This window comes from Heliangelus exortis, chromosome 3 (assembly GCF_036169615.1).
Source record: "Heliangelus exortis chromosome 3, bHelExo1.hap1, whole genome shotgun sequence".
In the NCBI taxonomy this organism is placed as follows: domain Eukaryota; kingdom Metazoa; phylum Chordata; class Aves; order Apodiformes; family Trochilidae; genus Heliangelus; species Heliangelus exortis.
Genome location: NC_092424.1, coordinates 59,487,238 through 59,508,799, shown reverse-complemented (window position 1 = coordinate 59,508,799; position 21,562 = coordinate 59,487,238). Strand labels below are relative to the sequence as shown.

Genomic DNA, 21,562 nt, shown 5'->3' with positions numbered 1-21,562 from the left:
GGAAGCTAACAGCAACTACAATCCCACTCACATAGGAAAACATTACCCCAAATCACAACAGGAAGACAACCATGCAGCCTTTAACCACAAGATGCAAGTGAGGAAAAGGCAGACCCCAAAAAGGGAAAACAAAGGGGATTTGGTTGTAGGTTTGGTGCTGTGTCAGAAGAACTCATGTACTGCCTGCCTGAAGCAGACAGACCACCTAGGTCTACTCCCTCACACTCCTGACACAACCTTATACCATGAAATTTGTAAAGGCAGAGAGATACGTGACCTGGATTACAGACTCCTTGCCTATGCTATCTGAATTTTCCTAGGTCTTAGGCAGGTCTCTTGGTTCACCTGGGACTGTCCCAACAAGATAATATTTTCCCCATTGCTTAAAAGAAAACATTATTAATTTCCTGTTTCTGTACATGGCACTTTGTTATAGTTTGAGGGGACACAGGTTAATTTTATAGTATTAATACGAGGACATAGCCAGAGGGTGTTTTTTAGGAACCTAAGGGATGATGCAGGGTGCAGGACTGGGGTCCTGGGACTTCCCAGCAAGAGGAAAGCAGAGAGAAAAAAAGATGAAGAATGAAGTGATAAAGATAGATGTATTCACCTAGTCCATGATACTTTTCAAATCTGAATCTCCCACTGACTTCTGATTAAGCTTTTGAGTGCTGTGAGAAAAAACCAGGAACTACTTGAGCAGGGGAAAAGCAAGGCTCAGGTTCCTATTTGCTCTGTTTGCTGTGCATTGCACTGAGAAGCACTTATGTCTAATACATTTTTGAGTCTTGAATGTTTTAAAGACCATGAAAGTACAAACCTTCTGTGTAGGATGGATTGTCATAATGCACCTCCATAAGAACAAACTGAGGATCAGCTGCTGTGCCAATGGATAAGCCAACATGAGGAGGGTAGGTGAAGCCCTGGAAATCAACACATGCATACAGAGTTAAAGCATTTTTGGCATGGTTAAGATTTATTTTTATAAATGCTTTTTATTTTATAATGATACAATCGTATTACTAGTAACATTCACAAAGGTAACTTCTTTTAGAACTTTCTGAACATGGCTTTGTGGAATAATATATTTATTATATGCCCAATGCACTAAATAGCTATGTCAACATAAAATAGCTGATATTACGCATCTAGAGGAAAAAACCCTGGTCTGGCCTCACTGCTGACCCTGCTTTGGCTGGACTTGAGACTTCCTGAGGTCCTTTCCAACCTGCATAATCCTGTGATCTTATGACTATTTATCCTTTGTTTATTACTTGAGTGGAAAAGGAAAAATCCATTTTAAATGTATAAATATTGCATCATCAAGCAGTTAGTCGTACAATAAAACCATTATGAATAAGTGAATCTGCATTTTAAATGTTCCCAGTTTCTAAAAGCAGTAATTTCCAGGGAATACTGAGGCACCTAATTAGACTGTTTTTCCTCTACAAACCATTGCATTTCATTGATCACTTTAAAATGATCTGAACAATAAAGACGGTCTTCATAGCTACATTTACATTGGCAAATCACGTGGTGAAAAAGAAGTTGTTCTCTGCAGTGCAACAGATTGTGCTGAGCTCAGCATCCAGATCTTTTAGACAAGCTCTGGTCAGCTCACATGCACTGAAACCCATTTGTTGCTGGGAGCTGCTGTGTTCATCCCACCATTTTCAGTTCAACTTCATTCCAAAGGGAGCTGTGCAAGTCCTCAGACCACTTGTGATGGTAAACACAGCTCAGTAAATGGGGATAACTGGGAGAATTACTTCAAAAGCTGAAAAAGTCTTCAAAAAGATTAAAACCAAAATCTTCAAAGTGAACTCACTAGTCAGATTCACCTTTAAATGAATGAATCCACATCACTATATAGCTAATACTTTGATATGCAGTTTGAGTTCCCAACTTTCTTATGCTTGATGGACATAAATTAATTCATCTTAGTATTTAGTAATAAATATTACCACCTCCACTCCATGTAAGGGTAAATGACAGCACTGTGAGTACTCCAGTAAACCTGACTATAACCCAGATCTCTCAGCTTCCTCTCTTTTGCAATCATCCTTGCAAAAGCCTCCATAGTGCTTCTCAAATGATAACTTATTTATATGAGTTTTTAAATTAACTTAGATTAAAACAGTTGAAAGTACAAATAGTAGGTCAGAACATAGCTGATGGCAAAAATGCACAAAGCATACAGCAGGGATAATTCTTACGGTGGATTAAACTTATTTTGATGGGTCTGTGTAGCAGCTCTGGCTTCCCTACACTGCAGCACTTCAAGATGGTTTTGGATTGCAGGCTGGCAAAGAAAGGCTCAGTAACTACCACCCTAGACCCTCCCTCTCTGTGCTCACATCATTGTGTCTGTGGACACACAGTGAATCAAAGGGGTAAAGAAGGGGTGGGATTGCTGGAATGCTGGGGGTGCTGGAAGCATTAACTGCAGCCTAAATGAAATATACAATAAGCTGAAAACACAGCGTTATGAGAACATGGCATCAGAGACTGTGTTTTCTACAGATATGGATATGCCCCACTGCTATGAGCAAATTGGTCCTTTTTCTGCCTCTGCTTTGACAAAGGATCACACCTACAGTGAAATGATGTCTCTTTGGGCTGGGCAGGAGATTTCAGAATGATATGCCTGAATGGGGCAACACTGTAACCACGTCCTAGTGAAGTGCAAAATGATTTAAATATATATCTAACTTCATTTGGAACATCTTGCCTCCATGGCTTTTATGCAGTCACCTACAGAGACTTTCTTATCTTTCTGTTGTTCTCCAAAGGTAACAGACACTGGTTGTTGCTGGAGGCAGTGTATTTCCATATCAGATGGAACAAGATGATAACACAACAGACTTTCATGCTTCCCAGTCATCTTCTTTCCCTAATGCATCAGCTCTATACAATTTTCATTACTTTTCACTTGTCATTCAGGATGTTGATTGCATTTCATCCTTAGGAGGTCAAAAACAAGTTAAGGAGGTGAGGCACTTTCAGACTCTGATTCTGGACCCTTAAAACCAGCCAGCTGGAGTAATCACTTACATCCTAGGGAGAAGCTATATTGTGCCTCCAAAAGCCCCATTGATGAAACATTCTAGACAGTCATTCACCCTACCTCTCCTCCAATGGCCCAAGCAAAAATGACCGTCTCACATGTGAGAAAGGAGTCTGGCATGTTGGGATGGTAGCACTCATGCCCGTAGTCCAGGACACTGTCATTCAAAGTGCTGCTGCACTGGTAGAGCAGGATATGGTGCACCAGATTCTCATGGCCTTTCTGGATCAATGGCTCAACCTGCCAATGTAAAAGTGAAAAAGAAAAGGAAAGATCAATGGCTCAACCTGTCAATGTAAAAATGGAAAAGAAAAGGAAAGAAAGCACAGCTCAGGTATGACTATTTCAGTGCAGAATGAGATAAAAATTATACGGTGCTTTTATTTTAAAAGAGAAAATTATATTAAATTGCTGCTAGGTTGAAATCACTTCAGCACTCAGCAGCCCCAAGCATTGAAGATGTCTTTTCCCAAGTGCATAAGTGGGGGACAGCAGGAAAATTTTGTGGCTTGATGAAACCTCTGTTGTTATCTGTCTTGTTCTCATTTCACTCACCTCAGTCTTGCACTGTCACTCCTCTTTCTCCCTGCCTGATCCTGTTTGGCCACATTCCAGCATGAAGGGGATAGAACCAGCTGAACATCTGTTCAGCTAAACCAGCTTGGTATCTGAACTACTCAGAACTTTTCATCCCTCTTTCTGCCTCTTTTGTACTATTTTAAACTCCACATAGATTTTATATGTCTAGAGTGAGCCCGGAGGCATACCCCAAATTCCTCAGCAGCTCAAGATGGACTCTAAAATTTTTTTGACATCTACAAGAAATTAGAATGATTTTACAATCTGCTCAGTTGTAAAGAGTTTATTAACATAAAGTCATTCTTCAGAGGGTGGGTGCTTTGGTCTGTGACAGTAAAGAGCTGCAGGGCTCCCAGGGGTGCCTGGGTGCCCTCAATATAATTTGACAACCAAACTTCAGGGTAGGCTGAAATGATTTCATTCCTGTATAACAGTGTTCACTCACTTTTTGAGTGATGATTTATCTCAGTCAGAGATTGCATCCCTGGGGCAAACATGAATACTTCTGAAAAAAATAATTTTGTTTTTCAGAAAGATCATATTCCACGACATATCAGAATAGAGGAAACCATTTTAAACTGAGGTTTTCCCATTCAAATATTGCATCCCATTTTATCATATCTACCTTCAAATAGAAAGAGATAGTTTCATGTTTTCGTAGGAAAAGGAAAGTTTTGGCAATGCAACTCTTAAGCTGTAGGGTGCCATGCAGTATTACCTTTTAATATTAGAAAAGAGAAGGAATTTTTAAAAGGCAGAAATTGTATATACATACTGATTTTGCATCATGTGTTTTGCAAGCACATGAACCCCAACTAAAAAAGGACCAGAACAGAGCAAGAAAAAGTTTATTACCTTATTAAAATATAGTCAGCACAATATTGTTACCAGAAACTTACCTCTCTGCACTTTGTTCAAGCCACTAAATCAATTACAAAATAGCAAAGACAGGAGGAAGCAACCAGAGCCTGTGTGTATTAAGACCACCCTCATTGTTCTAAATCTGCAAAATAGCATCGAAGTTGGGCTCTTGGGGAGCTCAGCTGCTGCTGAGTACCTGCACGGCTGTCCAAGAAGCACACAACCCCATACCACCCACCTCACTCTCCTTACAAGTCAGTGGAAGGATGCCAACTTACACGGATGCACCAAAGTTTTCTTTTGAAAGCAAGACTGAAAAACTACACAAGAGATCTTCCACACTCTTCTCAGCAATCACTATTTGTGACTACCCTGACAATCACCACAAAGTACTGCACTACGAAAGTAAAGGTATTTTTCAAGGACCTAAGAGTCACTTTTCCCACCAAATAAGAATTTATCCCTAAATTTATCAAACTGACTATCAAAGCTCCAGAAATCCATTTCAGCTTGTTGTTGCTTCTTCTCTTTTTCCTCATATTGCTGCATATTTATCAAACACTGCAGAACCAAAACAGACTCATATGCCAGCGTATACATTAAATATCAGTATGTATCACCAGAATTCAGAAACTTCCCATAATGTATAGGTTAGTCAGCGAAACAACTATGGGAATATTAGCTTTGTAGCTAACAAGAGAGTATTTTTGTCCCACAATGTGACAGTTCTGCCTGCTGCTACAAGATCCCAGCACCTGCTGTGCTCACAATCGCTACTTCAAAACCAACTTCCCCTTAAAACAATGGGACACCACCAAAATTAGAAACTCACATCCTGTCATCAGTTTTTAGTGTTGGTTACCTAAACAATAACAGCACTTCAAAAAGGAGATTTGCTCAGTTTTCTTTAGTAAAGAAAATAAAATAAAAGAAATCCTTGAGCATCGTTTTGATGCATCTTGTAGGGCAACTTATTTTTTTCAGATGGACAAATAAATAATGAAATGCAGCCCCGAAGTTGTATTTTTTACACATTTTTATCATGGTTTTTTATCATGGTTGAAGATGTATCACCTATCTCTCTCACCCTTTTAAAACAAATAGGAAAAAAAAAAAAAAAAAGTATTAGGAGCGATCCAAAATCTGTTAAAAAAAACCAAAAAACAGAAACCCCAAAAGCCCAAACAAACAAAAAACAAGCTTAGGAAAATCTCCTTAATCACAACTTTTTCATTTCCTAGAAATGCATGGAAATATTTTAATGGCCAGCTCCCTAAAGATCACAGCATCATTTGTCGGAAACAAGAGTAGGAAGAGAAGTGGACCACCTAGACATGTTGTCTTCCCTTTCTCTTATCCCATGACTAGCTAATTGTGTTTATTTCCTAGAATAACTTCAGAAAAGAAAATAAATCAATTTAATTTGATTCTCTGTTGTAAGAATTATCTGGAACAGGGATTTAAACATGGCATTCAGCATCCTAGGTGAGTGCTGCCCCAGTTACTTAGCCATGATATTTCAGCCTACAGAGTAATTTGGTAGTTTAGGCTGCCTCCCTCTTCCTCCCTCGCCTTCCACAGAAAGCATCTGTATAGATTAGTTTGCTCCAAGCTGAACAAAATTTCCAAAACCTCTTTATTTTTAAATTTTTATTTTTTATAATTCTTTCCCCACAAATAAACAAAATTCTTGTTTTCTGGCCAGCCTTACAAACAATGATGAACAATGACTGAGTTCCTCAAACAGGGGTCCAAATTCAGCAAATCACTAAGGTATTTAAATGTGCACAGAATTAGTCCCAAGTGCAAAATTAGTTGCTAGAGCAGATATCTAAAATTAAATATCTAGATCAGAGTGGCCAACATCTAGATCAGAAACCCGGGACTGTGAAACACAATTCCTTCCCCTTTCCTTGCTAATACCTACCCACCTTTTGTTAGCCAAAGCAATCAAGAAAGAGGCTGGAAGGAGACTTAAAGTGAATATGCACATAGTTTCCTATTTTCCCCATTTGGCCTTGTTCTTTGAGGCTCATCTGTGGCACTTTCCCTGTTGCTGACATCCAAGGAAGACCCAGCTGTCAGGGTTCATCTCTTTGCCATGTCGTGAATAAGCCTGCAGAGAGTCTGCACCACTGGGGCACCTCAGTGACTTCTTCCCCTGCAGGCAAAGTGCATTTTCTGCTTGACATTTCCTAACAGCCAGAGGCTCAGATAACAAAAGCTCTGCTGAAAGCGTTTGGGACGGAAAAAAAAAATAAATGCATGCAACAAGACACAGTCTCCCCTGCTTTTCATGAAACCCACAAAAAGAAGCTGCTGGTTTATTATTCATGATGATTTACTTTATGCATCCTCTCTACCTTTCTTGAAAGTGTAAGTGTAGGCAGATGTACAAAGCACACTGACATATATGAAACTATTTGACTCCCACTATCAGAGATAAAAGATAATTGATGCGCTACAATCCACCACCACATCAAATCAAGGTTTCCAGAGACAGAGGTAGCCAAAATACACTACATTCAAATGCAAAATGAAGACACTGCCTTCTGCAAGTAGAAGTATGCGTTATGGTTATGGTGCTTGATTTTCATGACCCTTACACATCAGACAGGCTGAGAAATTTTAGAGCTCTTTTCATAGAATCATAGAATTGGCTGGGTTGGAAGGGACCTCAGAGATCATCAAGTCCAACCCTTGATCCACTACTGCTGCAGTTACCAGACCATGGCACTGAGTGCCACATCCAGTCTCTTTTTAAATATCTCCAGGGACAGAGAATCCACCACTTCCCAGGGCAGCCCATTCCAATGCTTGATCACCCTCTCAGTAAAGAAATTCTTTCTAATGTCCAACCTAAGCCTCCCCTGGCACAACTTGAGACCGTGCCCTCTTGTCTTGCTGATAGTTGCCTGGGAAAAGAGACCAACCCCCCCTGGCTACACCCTCATTTCAGGGAGTTGTAAAGAGTGATGAGGTCTCCTCTGAGCCTCCTCTTCTCCAGGCTGAACAGCCCCAGCTCCCTCAGCCTCTCCTCATAGCATCTGTGCTCGAGTCCCTTCACCAGCCTGGTTGCCCTCCTTTGGACCTGCTCCAGGACCTCAATCTCCTTGCTGAACTGAGGGGCCCAGAACTGGACACAGTACTCAAGCTGTGGCCTCATCATACTGTATCTCATAGCACTTCTCAAATTACTTACTTTCAAATAATATAACAGATTTCCAATTTATTATCAAGTTAGTTAATACAGGTAAGACGTACTTTCCACCTGTTAATTTAACAGAAGCCCTGTTCTAGTCACCAGGATGACATCACATGAACAAAAGTAAATGCTGACGTCTGATAATGCTGCTTTACTTAGCTCAAATTTTTCTTTCTCTTTTCTCCATTATCTCTTTACCTACTGCACAAAGCGGACATACCGTGTGTCTTTGTTTCCTAAAAAAACAAACCAAATTTGTAACATAGTTGAGCCTTGCATCACAAGCTGCTGATAAGCATGGTCAAGTTACTAATATATGATACATTAAACAGGATGAAAATGGAAACAGCTCAAGTCAGCCAAGAGGTAAGATTCTCTATAAGAGAACAGTATCTCCAGAGACCTGGAAGTCTTTCTTACTTATTCCTGTTTTTTTCCCTTTGTATTTGCTTTGCTTTCTGTGAAGTTACCTACCATGGGTTTTTCTTCATGCTTGCTTGTGTGAAGAGTGCAAGTTAGTAAGCTACAGCAATATTCTCTCCATAGTGTTCCTGTTAAAAAAAATCAGCTTGCTGAACTTCAGAAAATAAAATAATGAATTTAATTTTATATATAAAAAATTCAGCAGTTTTTAAATCTATACTGAAATGTCAATGAAAAATATGTTTACTTTTTTTCTGGCTCAAAAAACAGGTTCAACCTAATCCACCTTTTAAGGACTCTAGAGGATGAAATATTGCTATATAACTGACTTTGAATAAGGTCACAGCTTTACACAATACCTTGTATTTGTAGCCAGTAGTGTCACAGGATAAAAAAAATAAAAATCTATAATCTCAAAATTAGGAGTAAAAATTTTACACAAGATTTTGTCTTAGCCCAGTTGCATCTGCAAGTTTCAAGCCCAAGGCTTGTTATTTTATTTAGAAAAGATTGACATGCCCTTCATTAGTGACCAAAAAGTGATGGTTGTGAAACAGTAGTGGCTGAATTTACTTGAGAGAATATTGGTAGCAGAAGACAAGGTCTCTGCTTTCTATTGTTGGGAAGATCTACTACCTTCTTACTGATTAGCCTGGTTTTATATCTCTGTCACAAATGAATACAATGTACATCAACTGAAATATTTGTCAGACTTAGAAAGTTCTTCAAATGTAGACACAATGTCTTCTTATTAGGAATCTTCAAGCGTGTTGTTGTGGAATGAACAAATATTTACCTAAAATATCTCTTTTAAGGTTTTAGATTTTTATTCAGTAAAGCAAATACTTAGAATAGTTGGCTTAATACAGTTGAATATTTTCAGAAAAAACCTCCATGTATTCCAGAAAAAAAAACCTGAATTGTAATATGGTTTTATTTTCCTCTAAGTTTTCTGCAAGGAAAAAAACAATCATTTTCTGCCTATCATTACTGCTTGTACAAAACCAAAAGGTGTGCTGAGAAAAGCCTCAAGCTCTGTGCATTACTCCAGGGCAGACCAGGATTTTAGTGCTGATGACCAAACAGCTACCTCATGTCAGGAGAAAAACCTTCCTAGGTCAGCCTCCTACTATCTGGGACACTAATCAGTTGCAGACTTTCAGCCTGCAGTTCAGGCATCCTGGGGTCAGGCAGGGACCACCCTCCCAGCACCCCCAATCTGTCTGTCAGAAAGCATTAAATCAAAGCCACAGAGCTGTTAGCACCGACAAAGATACCTCAAACACTCAACAAGCTGCAGCCTGGCATGGGCTGAATGCCATAATCTTTCTTGAGATCAGCCATCTCAGGTGGATCTACACAGCCAAGTGACCTCTTATGGTTTTCTCACTACAAACAAGATCCTAAATTCAGTCTTCATGACTAACAAAGCTCTTAACAAGCTTATTCTGTCTTCCTCCAAAAGGTGTATATTTTGGTGAGCGAATTGCAGGAGGCAGAGCAAAACCAGTTTCTGGTTCAATGATAGTCATCTGTGGACAGCAGGAAACATTACTGCCTAACTTGAATTGTTCAGATGTAAAACTGTTCATCCAAAGTATTTTCATAGACATTTTTTATGTCTTCAAGCTGGAGCAAAGTACAACTCACGGAGCTAGTGGCATACCTAGCAGCTTATATTTTAATACAAAAGAGATGGAGATGAGAAAAAGGCCCAGAAAACAGAAACTGTCCCCACCCCCAACCTCATAATGTGATTAGGTAAGGTTTCCTTGGAGGATGGGCAGTCTCCCAACAAAAAATAGAGGTTCCATACAACTGAAAGCATTTATATTTGCATGATTATTCTTTAGTATGTGTGGAAAGGTTGGTTTTTTTCCAAAGAGACAATATAATCCCTAACTGAAATAAGTGTTGACTTGTCTATTTATTTATTTAAGCTATACTGTTGGCATTTGGATATAACTGGTTTTAGGTATACTTTAAAATGCATAATAAAAAAATCTAACATCACTGTAAAGAAAAAGTCTCTACCACATGAATGGAAAACCTTACTCAAAGCACAAGTATTTCCTGTTCTTGGTGAAAAGAAGAAATTGTTTATTCAGTGACTATATAGTTCAATGAAGATTTTTACTTATTTTATTAGTATGCCATATTAAGTAATTGGCATACCTCCTTTTTAAGCAGCAAAATTTTTATTTTATTACTGTTGATGCACTGTGAGCTTGGAGAGAAGGCAATATATCTGCATCCACACAAATTCTTCCACATGCTACTATAATTAAAGAAATGCTAATGATTACACTGTATGTCCAAAACTTCTATGGGTCAGTGTGCAGAAAACTTTATATTTTAACCAACTTTATATTCTAACCAATAATTTTTAAACCAATAAAACTACATACTTTACAAGAAGAGCTAGAGTTGTATTTAAGTTTTCCTGTTTTCTCTGCCATCAAGTCCACTCCAAAGTTCTTATTTCCAATTAATTGCCTAGAACTCCACCATTCAAAGAGTTTCAGCCTTTAAAGATGTGCAGTAATTTAGACTAAATCCTAAAGAACCATACCTCAAAGAAATATTCATAAAACATTGCTTCTGCCTGAGGTATGTCTGAAGATTTAAGATAACAAATTTAGTAACAGTTAAGATGTATAACCCTGAGGAACACCCTGATAAAAAGCTCATGTCAAGTAAAAACATGTTTCATTCAGTTCCAGCTCCTGACAATACACTTGTTGCCCTGCTCAGCAGCAGAAACACCAGCAAAGTTGTTGCATTATTCCTTATGGCCAAAGTCTCTCAGCAGAGTTGACACTCACCAAGCAGAATTAATCCACAATTAATCAGCACCCTCATTACCTTCTTGTGAAAACCATATCATAAGGAAGTAATATGTAACCAAATATATTTCAGATTTAAAGACAAAACGGGTAGATTATATTTATTCAAGAGGATCACATCATTTGAATGGTATAAGTAATAAAGGTAGTGAAATTACTCCCTTTTGTTCATGAAATAACCATTTATGCACAGCGATGTCTATCTGTGCCTTTGAGGTGGCAATGGAAGAGGTTTAATTTCCATTGTACAAGTGCAAAATGTTCCCTTTGATCATATAACTTAATAACATTATACTTTTTCCTCCTCCTGCTTGGGACTGAACGTGCAACTTGGCCCAAAGTCAAGAGAATGTGAGAATTTACAGCATGTCCATTTCTTGTTTTACACAGGCTGGTGTATACTGTCAGGAAAAATATTTTCTGACAAGGAAATGCTGACTTCTGTGAAGGACTACCAAAAGGGAACACACATGAGAGAGACCTTAAACATTTGGATACTGAGCTTCTCTATGATAATCACCAACCTGGATGTTCTGGCACCTAAAGCTTGTTGAAAGGAAAGCATGGGATAAAATAAGCACGAGGCTCATGATTTTGACATGACAGCCTCTATTGCTCACAATCCTCTAAAAATTTCTATTTACAGGGTTAATATACAAATATGAGATGGCTCACAAAATAAGTGTGGTTAGGTATTAGTGCTCCAATGTAATTTAAATGAAGAAGAAATTTTATTTCTAATCTGAGTGTGGTAGGTGTTTCTCTTCAGCCCCAGCCTCTTGCTTTGCAAGACCATTAGCTACTAGGGTTGGTTTTCAGAGAATAATATTATGATACCCTCTCCATCTCTGGTTCCACTTGTAATGTTCAGTTGTCACACCTACGTCCAAACCATAGATTCATTGATTCTCAGGGGTAAAACAGAACAGAAGAACATCAATAACAATAGAAAAATATGTCCACACATAGCATAACTGACTTCTAAATCCACACAGATGACAACTGAACCACAGGTAGAAGATGAGTAATTTCTCTGTGCACCAAGACTGAAGTGATATTATCTGTTTTTAAAATAATGTGCATCTTGGATCTAATGAAAATACACCAGAAAAAAAAATATCAAAACCAAAACAAACCAAAACCAATCCCCTCATTTCAGGGACATTTTCACCTTTCCATTACTATCTCTCAAGTTACTTGAACTGGAACTATGTCTTTCTGCTTCATGAAGTGCCAATTACAGTTTTGATCTCCAGAGAATTAATAGTATATCTAGTATATTGTAGTACATATATATATCTATAAATAATACAATTTTAGTACAGTATTCTCAAGTGGCTTCAAAAAGACCACGACATCTGAAAAAGACCCTTGTTGTGCTACTTCATGGGTACTGTAAGGGCTATTGGAGCCCTACCCTACTTATTTTTTTAGTGCACTACCTAATCACAGGCTTACTCTAAAACCATGCACCAAGCTAAGGCTGAGGAAGAAACAACGACAAGGTACAAGACAAAATGAGGTTAATCAATAGTAATTCCCTCATGAAGATCACTCCACAATTTATCCCAGAACTGGGAGGTGAATCTCAAAGAGCTTCACAGAAATTGTACCCTCTGATTCTCTATGCTCATCGTTGGTCATATTTTAAGTTAAAGTCCTGCCGTATGTAACTAGTAATTACATAACTTCTGTCTTTCATTTAACCAGAAAATCACACAAAATACCTACTTTCCAACCATGTGCTTATATAGTCAATACAGTAATTCATGGGTTTTTTTCCTAATTAAAAAAAAATAGAAATCAAAGAAACTGGATTTAGTTAACTAGATATTCAAGCCTGCCGATGACAGAAATTAGGTAGATAATTTTTATGTAGCAAGTATGGAATAAGTTATGCAGCAATAAATGCATAGTTAAAGTATTTATGTCGTGAAGATATACAGGTGAAATGAGAAAAAACTACCACAAAATAAGAATATACTTCACTAAGAAATATACACTTTGCTGTGACAGTAAAATCTGTGGTCACATGTAGTGTCAGCTTTGATCACAGCATGAAATAGTTCATGAAATAACATTACATCTGAAACAATTCCACAGAATATCAGAGAAGACAGTATTCCTGTTCTTTCCTGAGACAGTTGCTTGGGAAACTTTTAATTTCCAGTTATATGATTCTTTAACACCACAAAGCCTAATGGGCCAATTCAGGCTTGCATTGAAGAGACAGCCCTCCAGATGAAAGGGCAGATAGCTTGCAAGCTCTGCAGCATAAGATCATTTGGTTGCCAATCTAATTTACCAAGGCTGAAATTGCTTTGCAGGGGGACATCCAGGAAAATACAGAACATTTGTTTATGTCGGGCCGCATGATGCAATTTGCTAGAGTTATCACACTGAGCAAAAACCCAAAAGCTCAAGCCAGAGAACAACAAGCAGTTACTGTCTGGTATCCTTCAAGTTAAAAATCAGTGCCCTCATTTAGGTACTGAAGGCTACAAGCTGCCCTTCTGGATTTCAGTCAATCAGTGTCTTAAACTGTAGTGGCTTTGTGTTTTCACACTGGGGTCTTTGGTATGACTAAAGCATTCCACTGTCAAAAAGCAGAGTTACCCCTGGCAACAAGTTCTTTTCCAGTTTCTACTTCCTTATCAGAGATTGCTCTGAAACTGAACATGAAGATTAACTAGCAGCTGCTGGTGTGCTCTAATACAGACCTTTCTTTAATTGAAGAGAGGCTCCCTTTTCTAAGGAGATAAAAAAATGGAAAATTTTGGTGACTATACACAAATATGCTCAATGTAACACTCCTCGGTTAATGCTAAATAATTAATTTTTTTTCTGGTGCTATGCTTGGCCTGATTTCACTAGTCACATCCTAAGCTCGGTACCAAAAAATTACATAGCTTGTGGTTGAGAAAACTCTGCTTTTTCTAGAGGCAAATTTTAGATGAAGAGTTCTATTTTCCAATTTTTGCTCCTACTGCAATCTCTTCTGTCCCTGACCATTTTGGTGGGACATGTGTCACCTGATTCACCCCTCTGAGTACTACATATCTAATATAGGCTGGTTATCTGGGTTCTCTCTTCAGTCAATAGAGAGAGATTGAACCATATGGAAGATGTCTGAGATCATGTATTTCATATATTTCTTCAAGGATGATACAAATAGCTACTTTTCCCCCTGCAAGCTCATTTAAGCATCAGTTTCAAACCTGTAGATAAACCAAGCTAGGTGAGAGGAAGCCTGTCTTCATGCTTGGAAAAAAGAAAAAAGAGAAACGAAAAAAGAGAAAAGAGAAACGAAAAAAAGAGAAAAGAGAAAAGAGAAAAGAGAAAAGAGAGAAGAGAAAAGAGAGAAGAGAGAAGAGAGAAGAGAGAAGAGAGAAGAGAGAAGAGAGAAGAGAGAAGAGAGAAGAGAGAAGAGAGAAGAGAGAAGAGAGAAGAGAGAAGAGAGAAGAGAGAAGAGAGAAGAGAGAAGAGAGAAGAGAGAAAAGAAAAAAGAAAAAAGAAAAAAGAAAAAAGAAAAAAGAAAAAAGAAAAAAGAAAAAAGAAAAAAGAAAAAAGAAAAAAGAAAAAAGAAAAAAGAAAAAAGAAAAAAGAAAAAAGAAGAAAAAAGAAAAAAGAAAAAAGAAAAAAAAAAAAGAAAAGAGAAAAGAGAAAAGAGAAAAAGAAAAAAGGAAAAAGAAAAAAGAAAAAAGGAGAAAAAAGAAAAAATAAGAAAAAGAAAAGAAAGTTTGTAACAAAAGGAAAACCAGTAATTCTTAGAGAAAAGATATGTAGATACAGATAAAATGACCCTACTACCCAATTGTATTTGCTATTTTATAGAAACTGGTTTTCCTACTCTTAATAGTGAAATTCAATACCCAACATGTTTTTGTCTATGGGATTATTAGAACTGAAGCCAGGGAACTACTTTCCCTGAGGAAAACACAGTCTATTTCAAAGAAATCAAGCAAATAAAGAGGGAAAATTTACAATGTTGAAACTATCATGGACCTGCTATACACTGAAGCTGAAAAGCTTCACACAAATTGATCATGGCACAGCTGGCACACAGAACACACCCATCATTCCTTCACCAGTAAATACTGTAAATTTTCAGAAGTTTACACACAGCATTAAACAATTTGTCAGGTGTACTGAAAGAGAACAGGTATAGAGAATTCACAGGTAATTTAGAGACAGTTGAGGACATACTGTATTTTAAGATTTTTTTAATCTTGGTTAAAAAACAGTGGAGCACATGGGAAATGTGCATTTAATGTGAAGCTGAACTAACGAATCTTTAGCAGATGAAATTATACTAATAAGCAAGACAATTAAATTAAATGAATGCAAGACATGGAGTATTGAAAGCTAAAGACAATAATATGAAAAGCTCTGTCTGTAAAGCCACAAGTAGAAAGAGTAGTAAAAACAAACCTTGAGCATAGAGCAAAGCCTGTATTTACCAAAATACTGGGAAGTATTTTTCATTGATGTGAAACAAATTTTCACTTCCATTCCACTGGTAAATATCTGCATGACTCCAGCTCAGAGCAAGCAAAAATTAAATTCAACAAATAGAAAGAAAAAACCCAATCACAAATAGTCTTACACAGTGTCAAAGTAGAGGGAGGCATGTCAGCACACACATCTCCACACTTACTGGAAATCACAAAAATTAGACATCTCAGTGGTATGAGAATTAAAGGATCTCAGAAGCACCAGTGTGCTGCCCCTGAATAACCTTTTAAAAAAATAAAAAAATTAAAAAAACAATAAGAAAGAGACTTTTAGCTGGGAGGGTGCTGCACAGAACCCTCCTTTTCAGTGCTCAGCAAGAACCTCTGGCTTTGCAAGCCCCTGCTGCCCACCCTGGCACAGCAGCAGCTGCTGGTAAGAGCTCTCCAAGTTCTTTAAGATTTTTTTTAATCTTAAAATACAGTATGTCCTATAAAGCCCAAGGGCTGCCCTCTGCCTGGCTTCAGCAGGGAGACAGAAACCTTTTCGTGAAGGGGTCTGTGCATGGACATGCCTGGATGTCTGCTTTACCAGCCATCCCCCACTCCTTCCCTGCCCCTGATGGGTCCTGGCAGACTTGAGTTCCTTTCCCAGGTGTACTCAATGAAACCAGAGAACTGTCTTTGGGGATGCAATTCAGGACGAGTCAAAATCGTGATATTTACAGAGCACTGCAAAAATCTTAACAAGAAACAACCTTAAACCCTTGTCTGGTCTAGGCTAGGAAGGTGGAATGCTCAGCTAGTAAACTGAGAAAGCTGCCAGCTAACTTTGGTATGTGAGAAAAGTAAAAATCCCTGTAGGGTAGTAAGCCCGAGGCACATATCACCCCCTGAAGATCAAAGCAGCAAAACAGGCCAATGCACAAGTAGCTGCAGGGGGATTTTGCAGACAGGCAGTGATGTGTGCTCTCCCATACCAACAGCAGCCAGAGTCCACCACTCCAGGACCTCTGGGGAGATGTCTTGCAAAAAGCTGACTCTGTGAAAGATGGTTGTTTGCAATTGCCTCCAATTAATCCCTTTCATTGGTTCTGCTAACAAAAAGCACATGGGAAGGAAAACCTGTAAATGTTTAAGAAATTTTCAAGGAGCCACCACTTGTTCAGGTAGGCTGCTTACAGCTGAGGAGTGATAAACTCTGTGAGCCTGCAGCTGGCTGTAATCCAGCTAACTCTTGTCAGTAGTCAGTATTATGCCTACCTATTGGGGAATCATCTCATTTTGTTTTCTTTCTTATCAGACATAATGTTATTATGAGTTATTTCTCCAGAAGCTCCTGGAGGCATCAGAGAAGATCTCTTAGCAGAAGGCACTGTGGAGACATGTAGGAAGACACAGTCTCTTCCCTAGGGAAGAAGTTGCAAGAGATATGAAATAAAGGAAGATAAAACAGAGCAGTCCTAATGCTGGCTGAGTGCCCTGTTATCAACAGAGCAGCTCTGTTCTTCACTGCTAAGTGCAGCATAAGGAGAAATTACTTTTCCACGTCCTTATTCTACCTATGAGATGAGCACAAGATTACAGTCTTATCTCCTGCACTATTTATATGTCATCTAGTGAAGCTTGGTCAATGAAAATATGCTATTTCTCATTACCTGGGGTTCTTGGAAAGTAGCATGAATATTATCTAAAGAGAAAGAAAAGATGCAAGTTCTTACATAATTAACCTTTGACTGATTTTTAGATCTCTAATGCTAGCTATTTTTTTTACCTTGTGCTAAAGAAGAACCCAGACCTTGCAATTGTTACCCAAACAAGGCCTTTGACTCATTTCAAGCCTACAGCTTCCTGATGCAAGCAAGCAGGTGGAGGACCATGCCTGAGCTACTTGGGAGGCAAATGCAGTACATGGGACATCTGCAAAACAGCTTCTCATTGTCCAGGGAGTCATTTGGTTGGGGAGACAATTTTTCCATGATTAAAAGAAAAAAACAAAACAAATCAAAACAAAACTAAACAAGAAGAAAAAAATACCACACACAAAAGAGGAAAAGGATGTGGTCCTGACATCCACACTAGAAATATTTTACTCGTCCAAGCAAGTCTGGTCCCATGAACCAGTGGCCCATTTCATCCTGGGAGACTTGTATGGTGCTCCTGCTGAGTTTACCCCAAAGGGATTCAGTTCAAGAGCTCCATAATTGATGCAGGGCACTAACCACACCAAAGTAAGCAAGAATAACTTGAAGATTTGCCACAACTCTGATTGCACCCTAAGACCAAGTGTTATCACTTACCCAGATGTTGCCCCACTAGACTGTATTTAAGAAATATATTTATAAATGCTTTGAATATGTTTTGTACATTTTTTTTAATAGTGCACAGGCAACAGAAGTTAAAAAATCCTTTTAAATTCTAAATCTGGGGTCAGAATCTGGCATTTGTTAACCAGATTTATTACATGTCTTGGCCTTTACCTGTAATGATAGGTCTATTTTTTCCCAGTTTCCTGCAATAAAATAATGTTTTCTTTTTTTTAATATTTTAAGAAACATATTATTATAAAATGCTCAGAACAATTCTCAAGACAAAAGGAATGACAGAGAACAGCTGACCAGTACATAAAAAACCTTATTGTGACCGTTGCTCCTACTTGAGTCTCCAGATCTCCACCAGATTTATCCACATGCACAGCCAAACACTTCCATGGTGCTGATGGCACACACTGTCCAGCAAGAGCTGAACTGCAATTAAATGCTCCACAGAATTGTCCATGGGGACTGAAGTGGCCAAAGTCAGCTCACACATGCACTATTTAAATTGATTGAATTATACCTGAGGCAATTCATATGATTTTCTGAACATTTCTTCCTGTCTGTAAAACTGAAATGTGTAGCTCTGAATGAAAATGATGCTACAGAGGGAATCCAGAATCAACATCTCTGTAAGTATTTAACTAACACAGACAGTTTGATCAGGTCAAATAATTCATCTGTCTTCCTCTTTGTGAGATTCAATCTTTATTTGCACAGCTAATATCCTTCTAAGTACCCGTGAACCCCATCCTTTGTGTATCAGTAGGCTTTGGGGAATGCTTAATAGGTTTGCAAAAATGCATAGATACAATTCCACAGCTCTCTGTGTGTCATTTACAGAAGTCACATATATAGAGATATAGGTTGTGCCCCTGAAAATAAATGTTAAGGAAGTCTTACATAATTCTTCTCTCTGTAATAACTTTTCTTTCTCCAAATATTTTTTTTTTTAAGAAGAAAGATTAAATTTGTTTACTTTTCTGAAGGTGGACATTTCCTGTGCATTCTACTCTAATTCTTTTAAATATAGAAAAAAAACCCAAATAAATTGCTAATTTCAGAATGTGATTTCCAAGATTTCAATATTCTTTATATATCATCATGAAATAAAGAATAACAAATTATTCTGAAAATTAGTCAATATATTTCTGAGATAAAATAATGTTTTAGCTCATTTACTCTTTTTAAAAAAAAAAAAAAACAAAACACAAATGTGCAGTCAGGCAAAACATTTTTTAAAAAATCTTTCAGAAAATATAAATAATAAATAGTTCCAGAGAACTTTTCAACAGAATGTGTGTCTACCACTTCCACCAGGCTTACCATGGAAAGCATGCTTCTGACAACACTACCAGTTTGAAGCTCTTTCACTTGAAAGCTGAAAGCTAGGAAGCTTGCCATACATACTGTATTACAAGCAAATTCTCTTTTCATGAAGATTTATGAAAGTAGTTGTCACAAATTTAAAATACGATTAAAGATCAAGTATCCGAAGGCAGAAATTTGGACCTTGCAATTCTTCATTCTTATACACTGCAGAAACCCATAATATTACAGAATAACTATGGGTGTTTCTCAGACAAAACACTGGACATCCCACATTAAGTTCCCTGCTTTGATTTAAAATTTCAGTCTTGATGAATGTATTGGAGAAACATGACTGACAATAACAAAAAAAATTGAATAGAAGCATATACTTAAAAGCACTCATGGGTTAAAAAAAGAAAAAAATGAGGGCCAGAGCTATCTCACTGTGCTATCTTAAGCAGTATAGAACAATAAGGAGTTGTTTAGGAAGTCTTCAGTATGTTGCTCCTGGGAAGGAATGTGTAGCAGAAAGAAAAGTTGGAAAATAAGTTCTAGGAAAACCTGTGGACATGGGTTTGCTGAGCCTTGTGTAGATGCTTACACACTTTCATTAGTTTGAAAATAAAATACAACATCCATCTCTTTTTTCATAGTATTTAACTTCAACACAGCTTAAGATAAAGTCTGTGTTCACATGATGTAACACGGCTGTGCTCATTTTGGATGAGAAAGAGTTAATTCCCTTCATAGTAGCTGCTAACAGGGCTATGTTTTAGATTTATGCTGTAGGCAGTGCTGATAACAGAGGGTTGGTTTAGCTGTTGCTGAGCAGAGCTTGCAGAGTCAAGGCCTTTTCTGCTCCTCACAGTGCCCACCAGCGAGTGGGCAGGGGATGAACTGGGGGGCAGAGATGGGACATCTGAGCCCAGCTGACTGAATGGACACCCCACACCATAGGACATCCTGCTCAGCAATAACACCCTGGGGAAGGAAAGAGGAAGGGAGGAGAGTTGGAGTGATGGAATTCATCTTCCCAAGTCACCATTACACCTGCCTGCCCACGGAAGCAGTGAATGAATTTTCTTGCTTTGCCTGTGTGTGTGGCTTTTGCTTGACTTATTAAACTGCCTTTATTTCAACCCACAAGTTTCCTCTCTTGTACCCTCCCAGTTCTCTCCCCCATGCCACTGGGGTGGAATGAATGAACAGCCCTGTGTGGCTTAGTTGCTGGCTGGGGTTAAACCACAAGAGTGGCATAGGAAGTAAGGAAGTAAGTAAGAACCCTCCCCTTCATTTGAACAGGCTTCAACATTTAATTATTTTTAAGTCTAAGGTTAGTCTCCATTAAGAGAAATTAATGACATTCTTATATAAAAGTAGAAACTTGATGGAACATGCTTTTGGATAATTTTACTTCGTATTTGCCAAAAATGTTTATGAACAGAAATAATTTTCAGCCTCATTTTCTTAAGGGAAAGAGGACAAAGGAGAAGAGGAAGAAATGGGTTCAGTGACACCTGCATGTGCTGGTTGTCAGGGTACACCAAAATCAGATCCTGAGCACACACATACACACCCTTGACCTATATTTGTGGAGACAGCCAAGAGGTTTTGTTTTCATTCCAGTAAGTACTGAAAGAAATTTTGAAAGTGTAAGAACTGATGTGAAATGTAGTTGTTATCTGAGCTCCTCTAAATGTGTTCAGTCAGAATCACTTACCTTTGTCACATGATGCTTTTCATGTTGTACAGGAATCTTAAACATTTGGCACCAGTATGTTGTATCCTTATCTGGTACAAGCACCTGTCTTAATAAAAAGGGCAAGAATACAATATTATAAAAGTCACACTACTCTGTTGCATAAGCCCAAAGTTTTGGCTGCCACCTTATCCTCATCCCCACAGAAACCCAAAAGCTGGAGTAACTTACGTCTTTGTTTGTCAAGTCAAAGTATGGCAAAGAAGCAGATGAGACATCTTCTTTCTCAGGATTCAGTAAACGTAGACTCTTTGTACCACGATTAGACCCGTGGTAATTTTGACCTGCTTCTCCCATGTCTTTGTGGTGGTAGGCCCATATTACCCGCACTGTGCTCTCCTGGAATGAAAAAACCCAACAAACAAACAAAAAAAATCCATAAAGATAGGAACAATATCTTCCTCCCATGGTCCACATAATTCCTACAGCATAGGTGTTGCTTTATTTGAACAATGGCAATATATACCAGAGGAGCCATCATGTACTGACACTGATATTTTCTTTAAAATCAATAATGTTTTATACTCATATGGTTCATTGGAGACACACAGAAAATCAGTATCTCTCTGATAGATGTCATTAATGTCACAAATTTAAATCATATCTGCAAATAGCGTAACAGACTCATAAGGAGGTAGACAACTAAATGCATGAAAAATTTATTTCCAGAGATGTCACTCATTTGGCCAGCAACCAGAAAGCTTCCCCTCAAACCATTTTCAGGTTCTGTAAAGATGCAAAT

The 21,562-nt window shown here is 38.1% G+C and overlaps 1 protein-coding gene across 1 annotated transcript in view; it reads right to left on the bottom strand.

Moving 5' to 3' along the window:
• The window catches only part of MOXD1 (monooxygenase DBH like 1), a 51,623-nt gene that overhangs the window by 16,845 nt on the left and 13,216 nt on the right, over positions 1–21,562 (bottom strand). Inside the window, exons 3-6 of the mRNA XM_071740903.1 lie at positions 20,992–21,159; positions 20,782–20,865; positions 3,131–3,310; positions 824–926 (exon numbers count right to left, since the gene is read on the bottom strand). Of these exons, the coding sequence (XP_071597004.1) occupies positions 824–926; positions 3,131–3,310; positions 20,782–20,865; positions 20,992–21,159 (535 nt within the window). The remainder of the gene's footprint in view (positions 1–823; positions 927–3,130; positions 3,311–20,781; positions 20,866–20,991; positions 21,160–21,562) is intronic.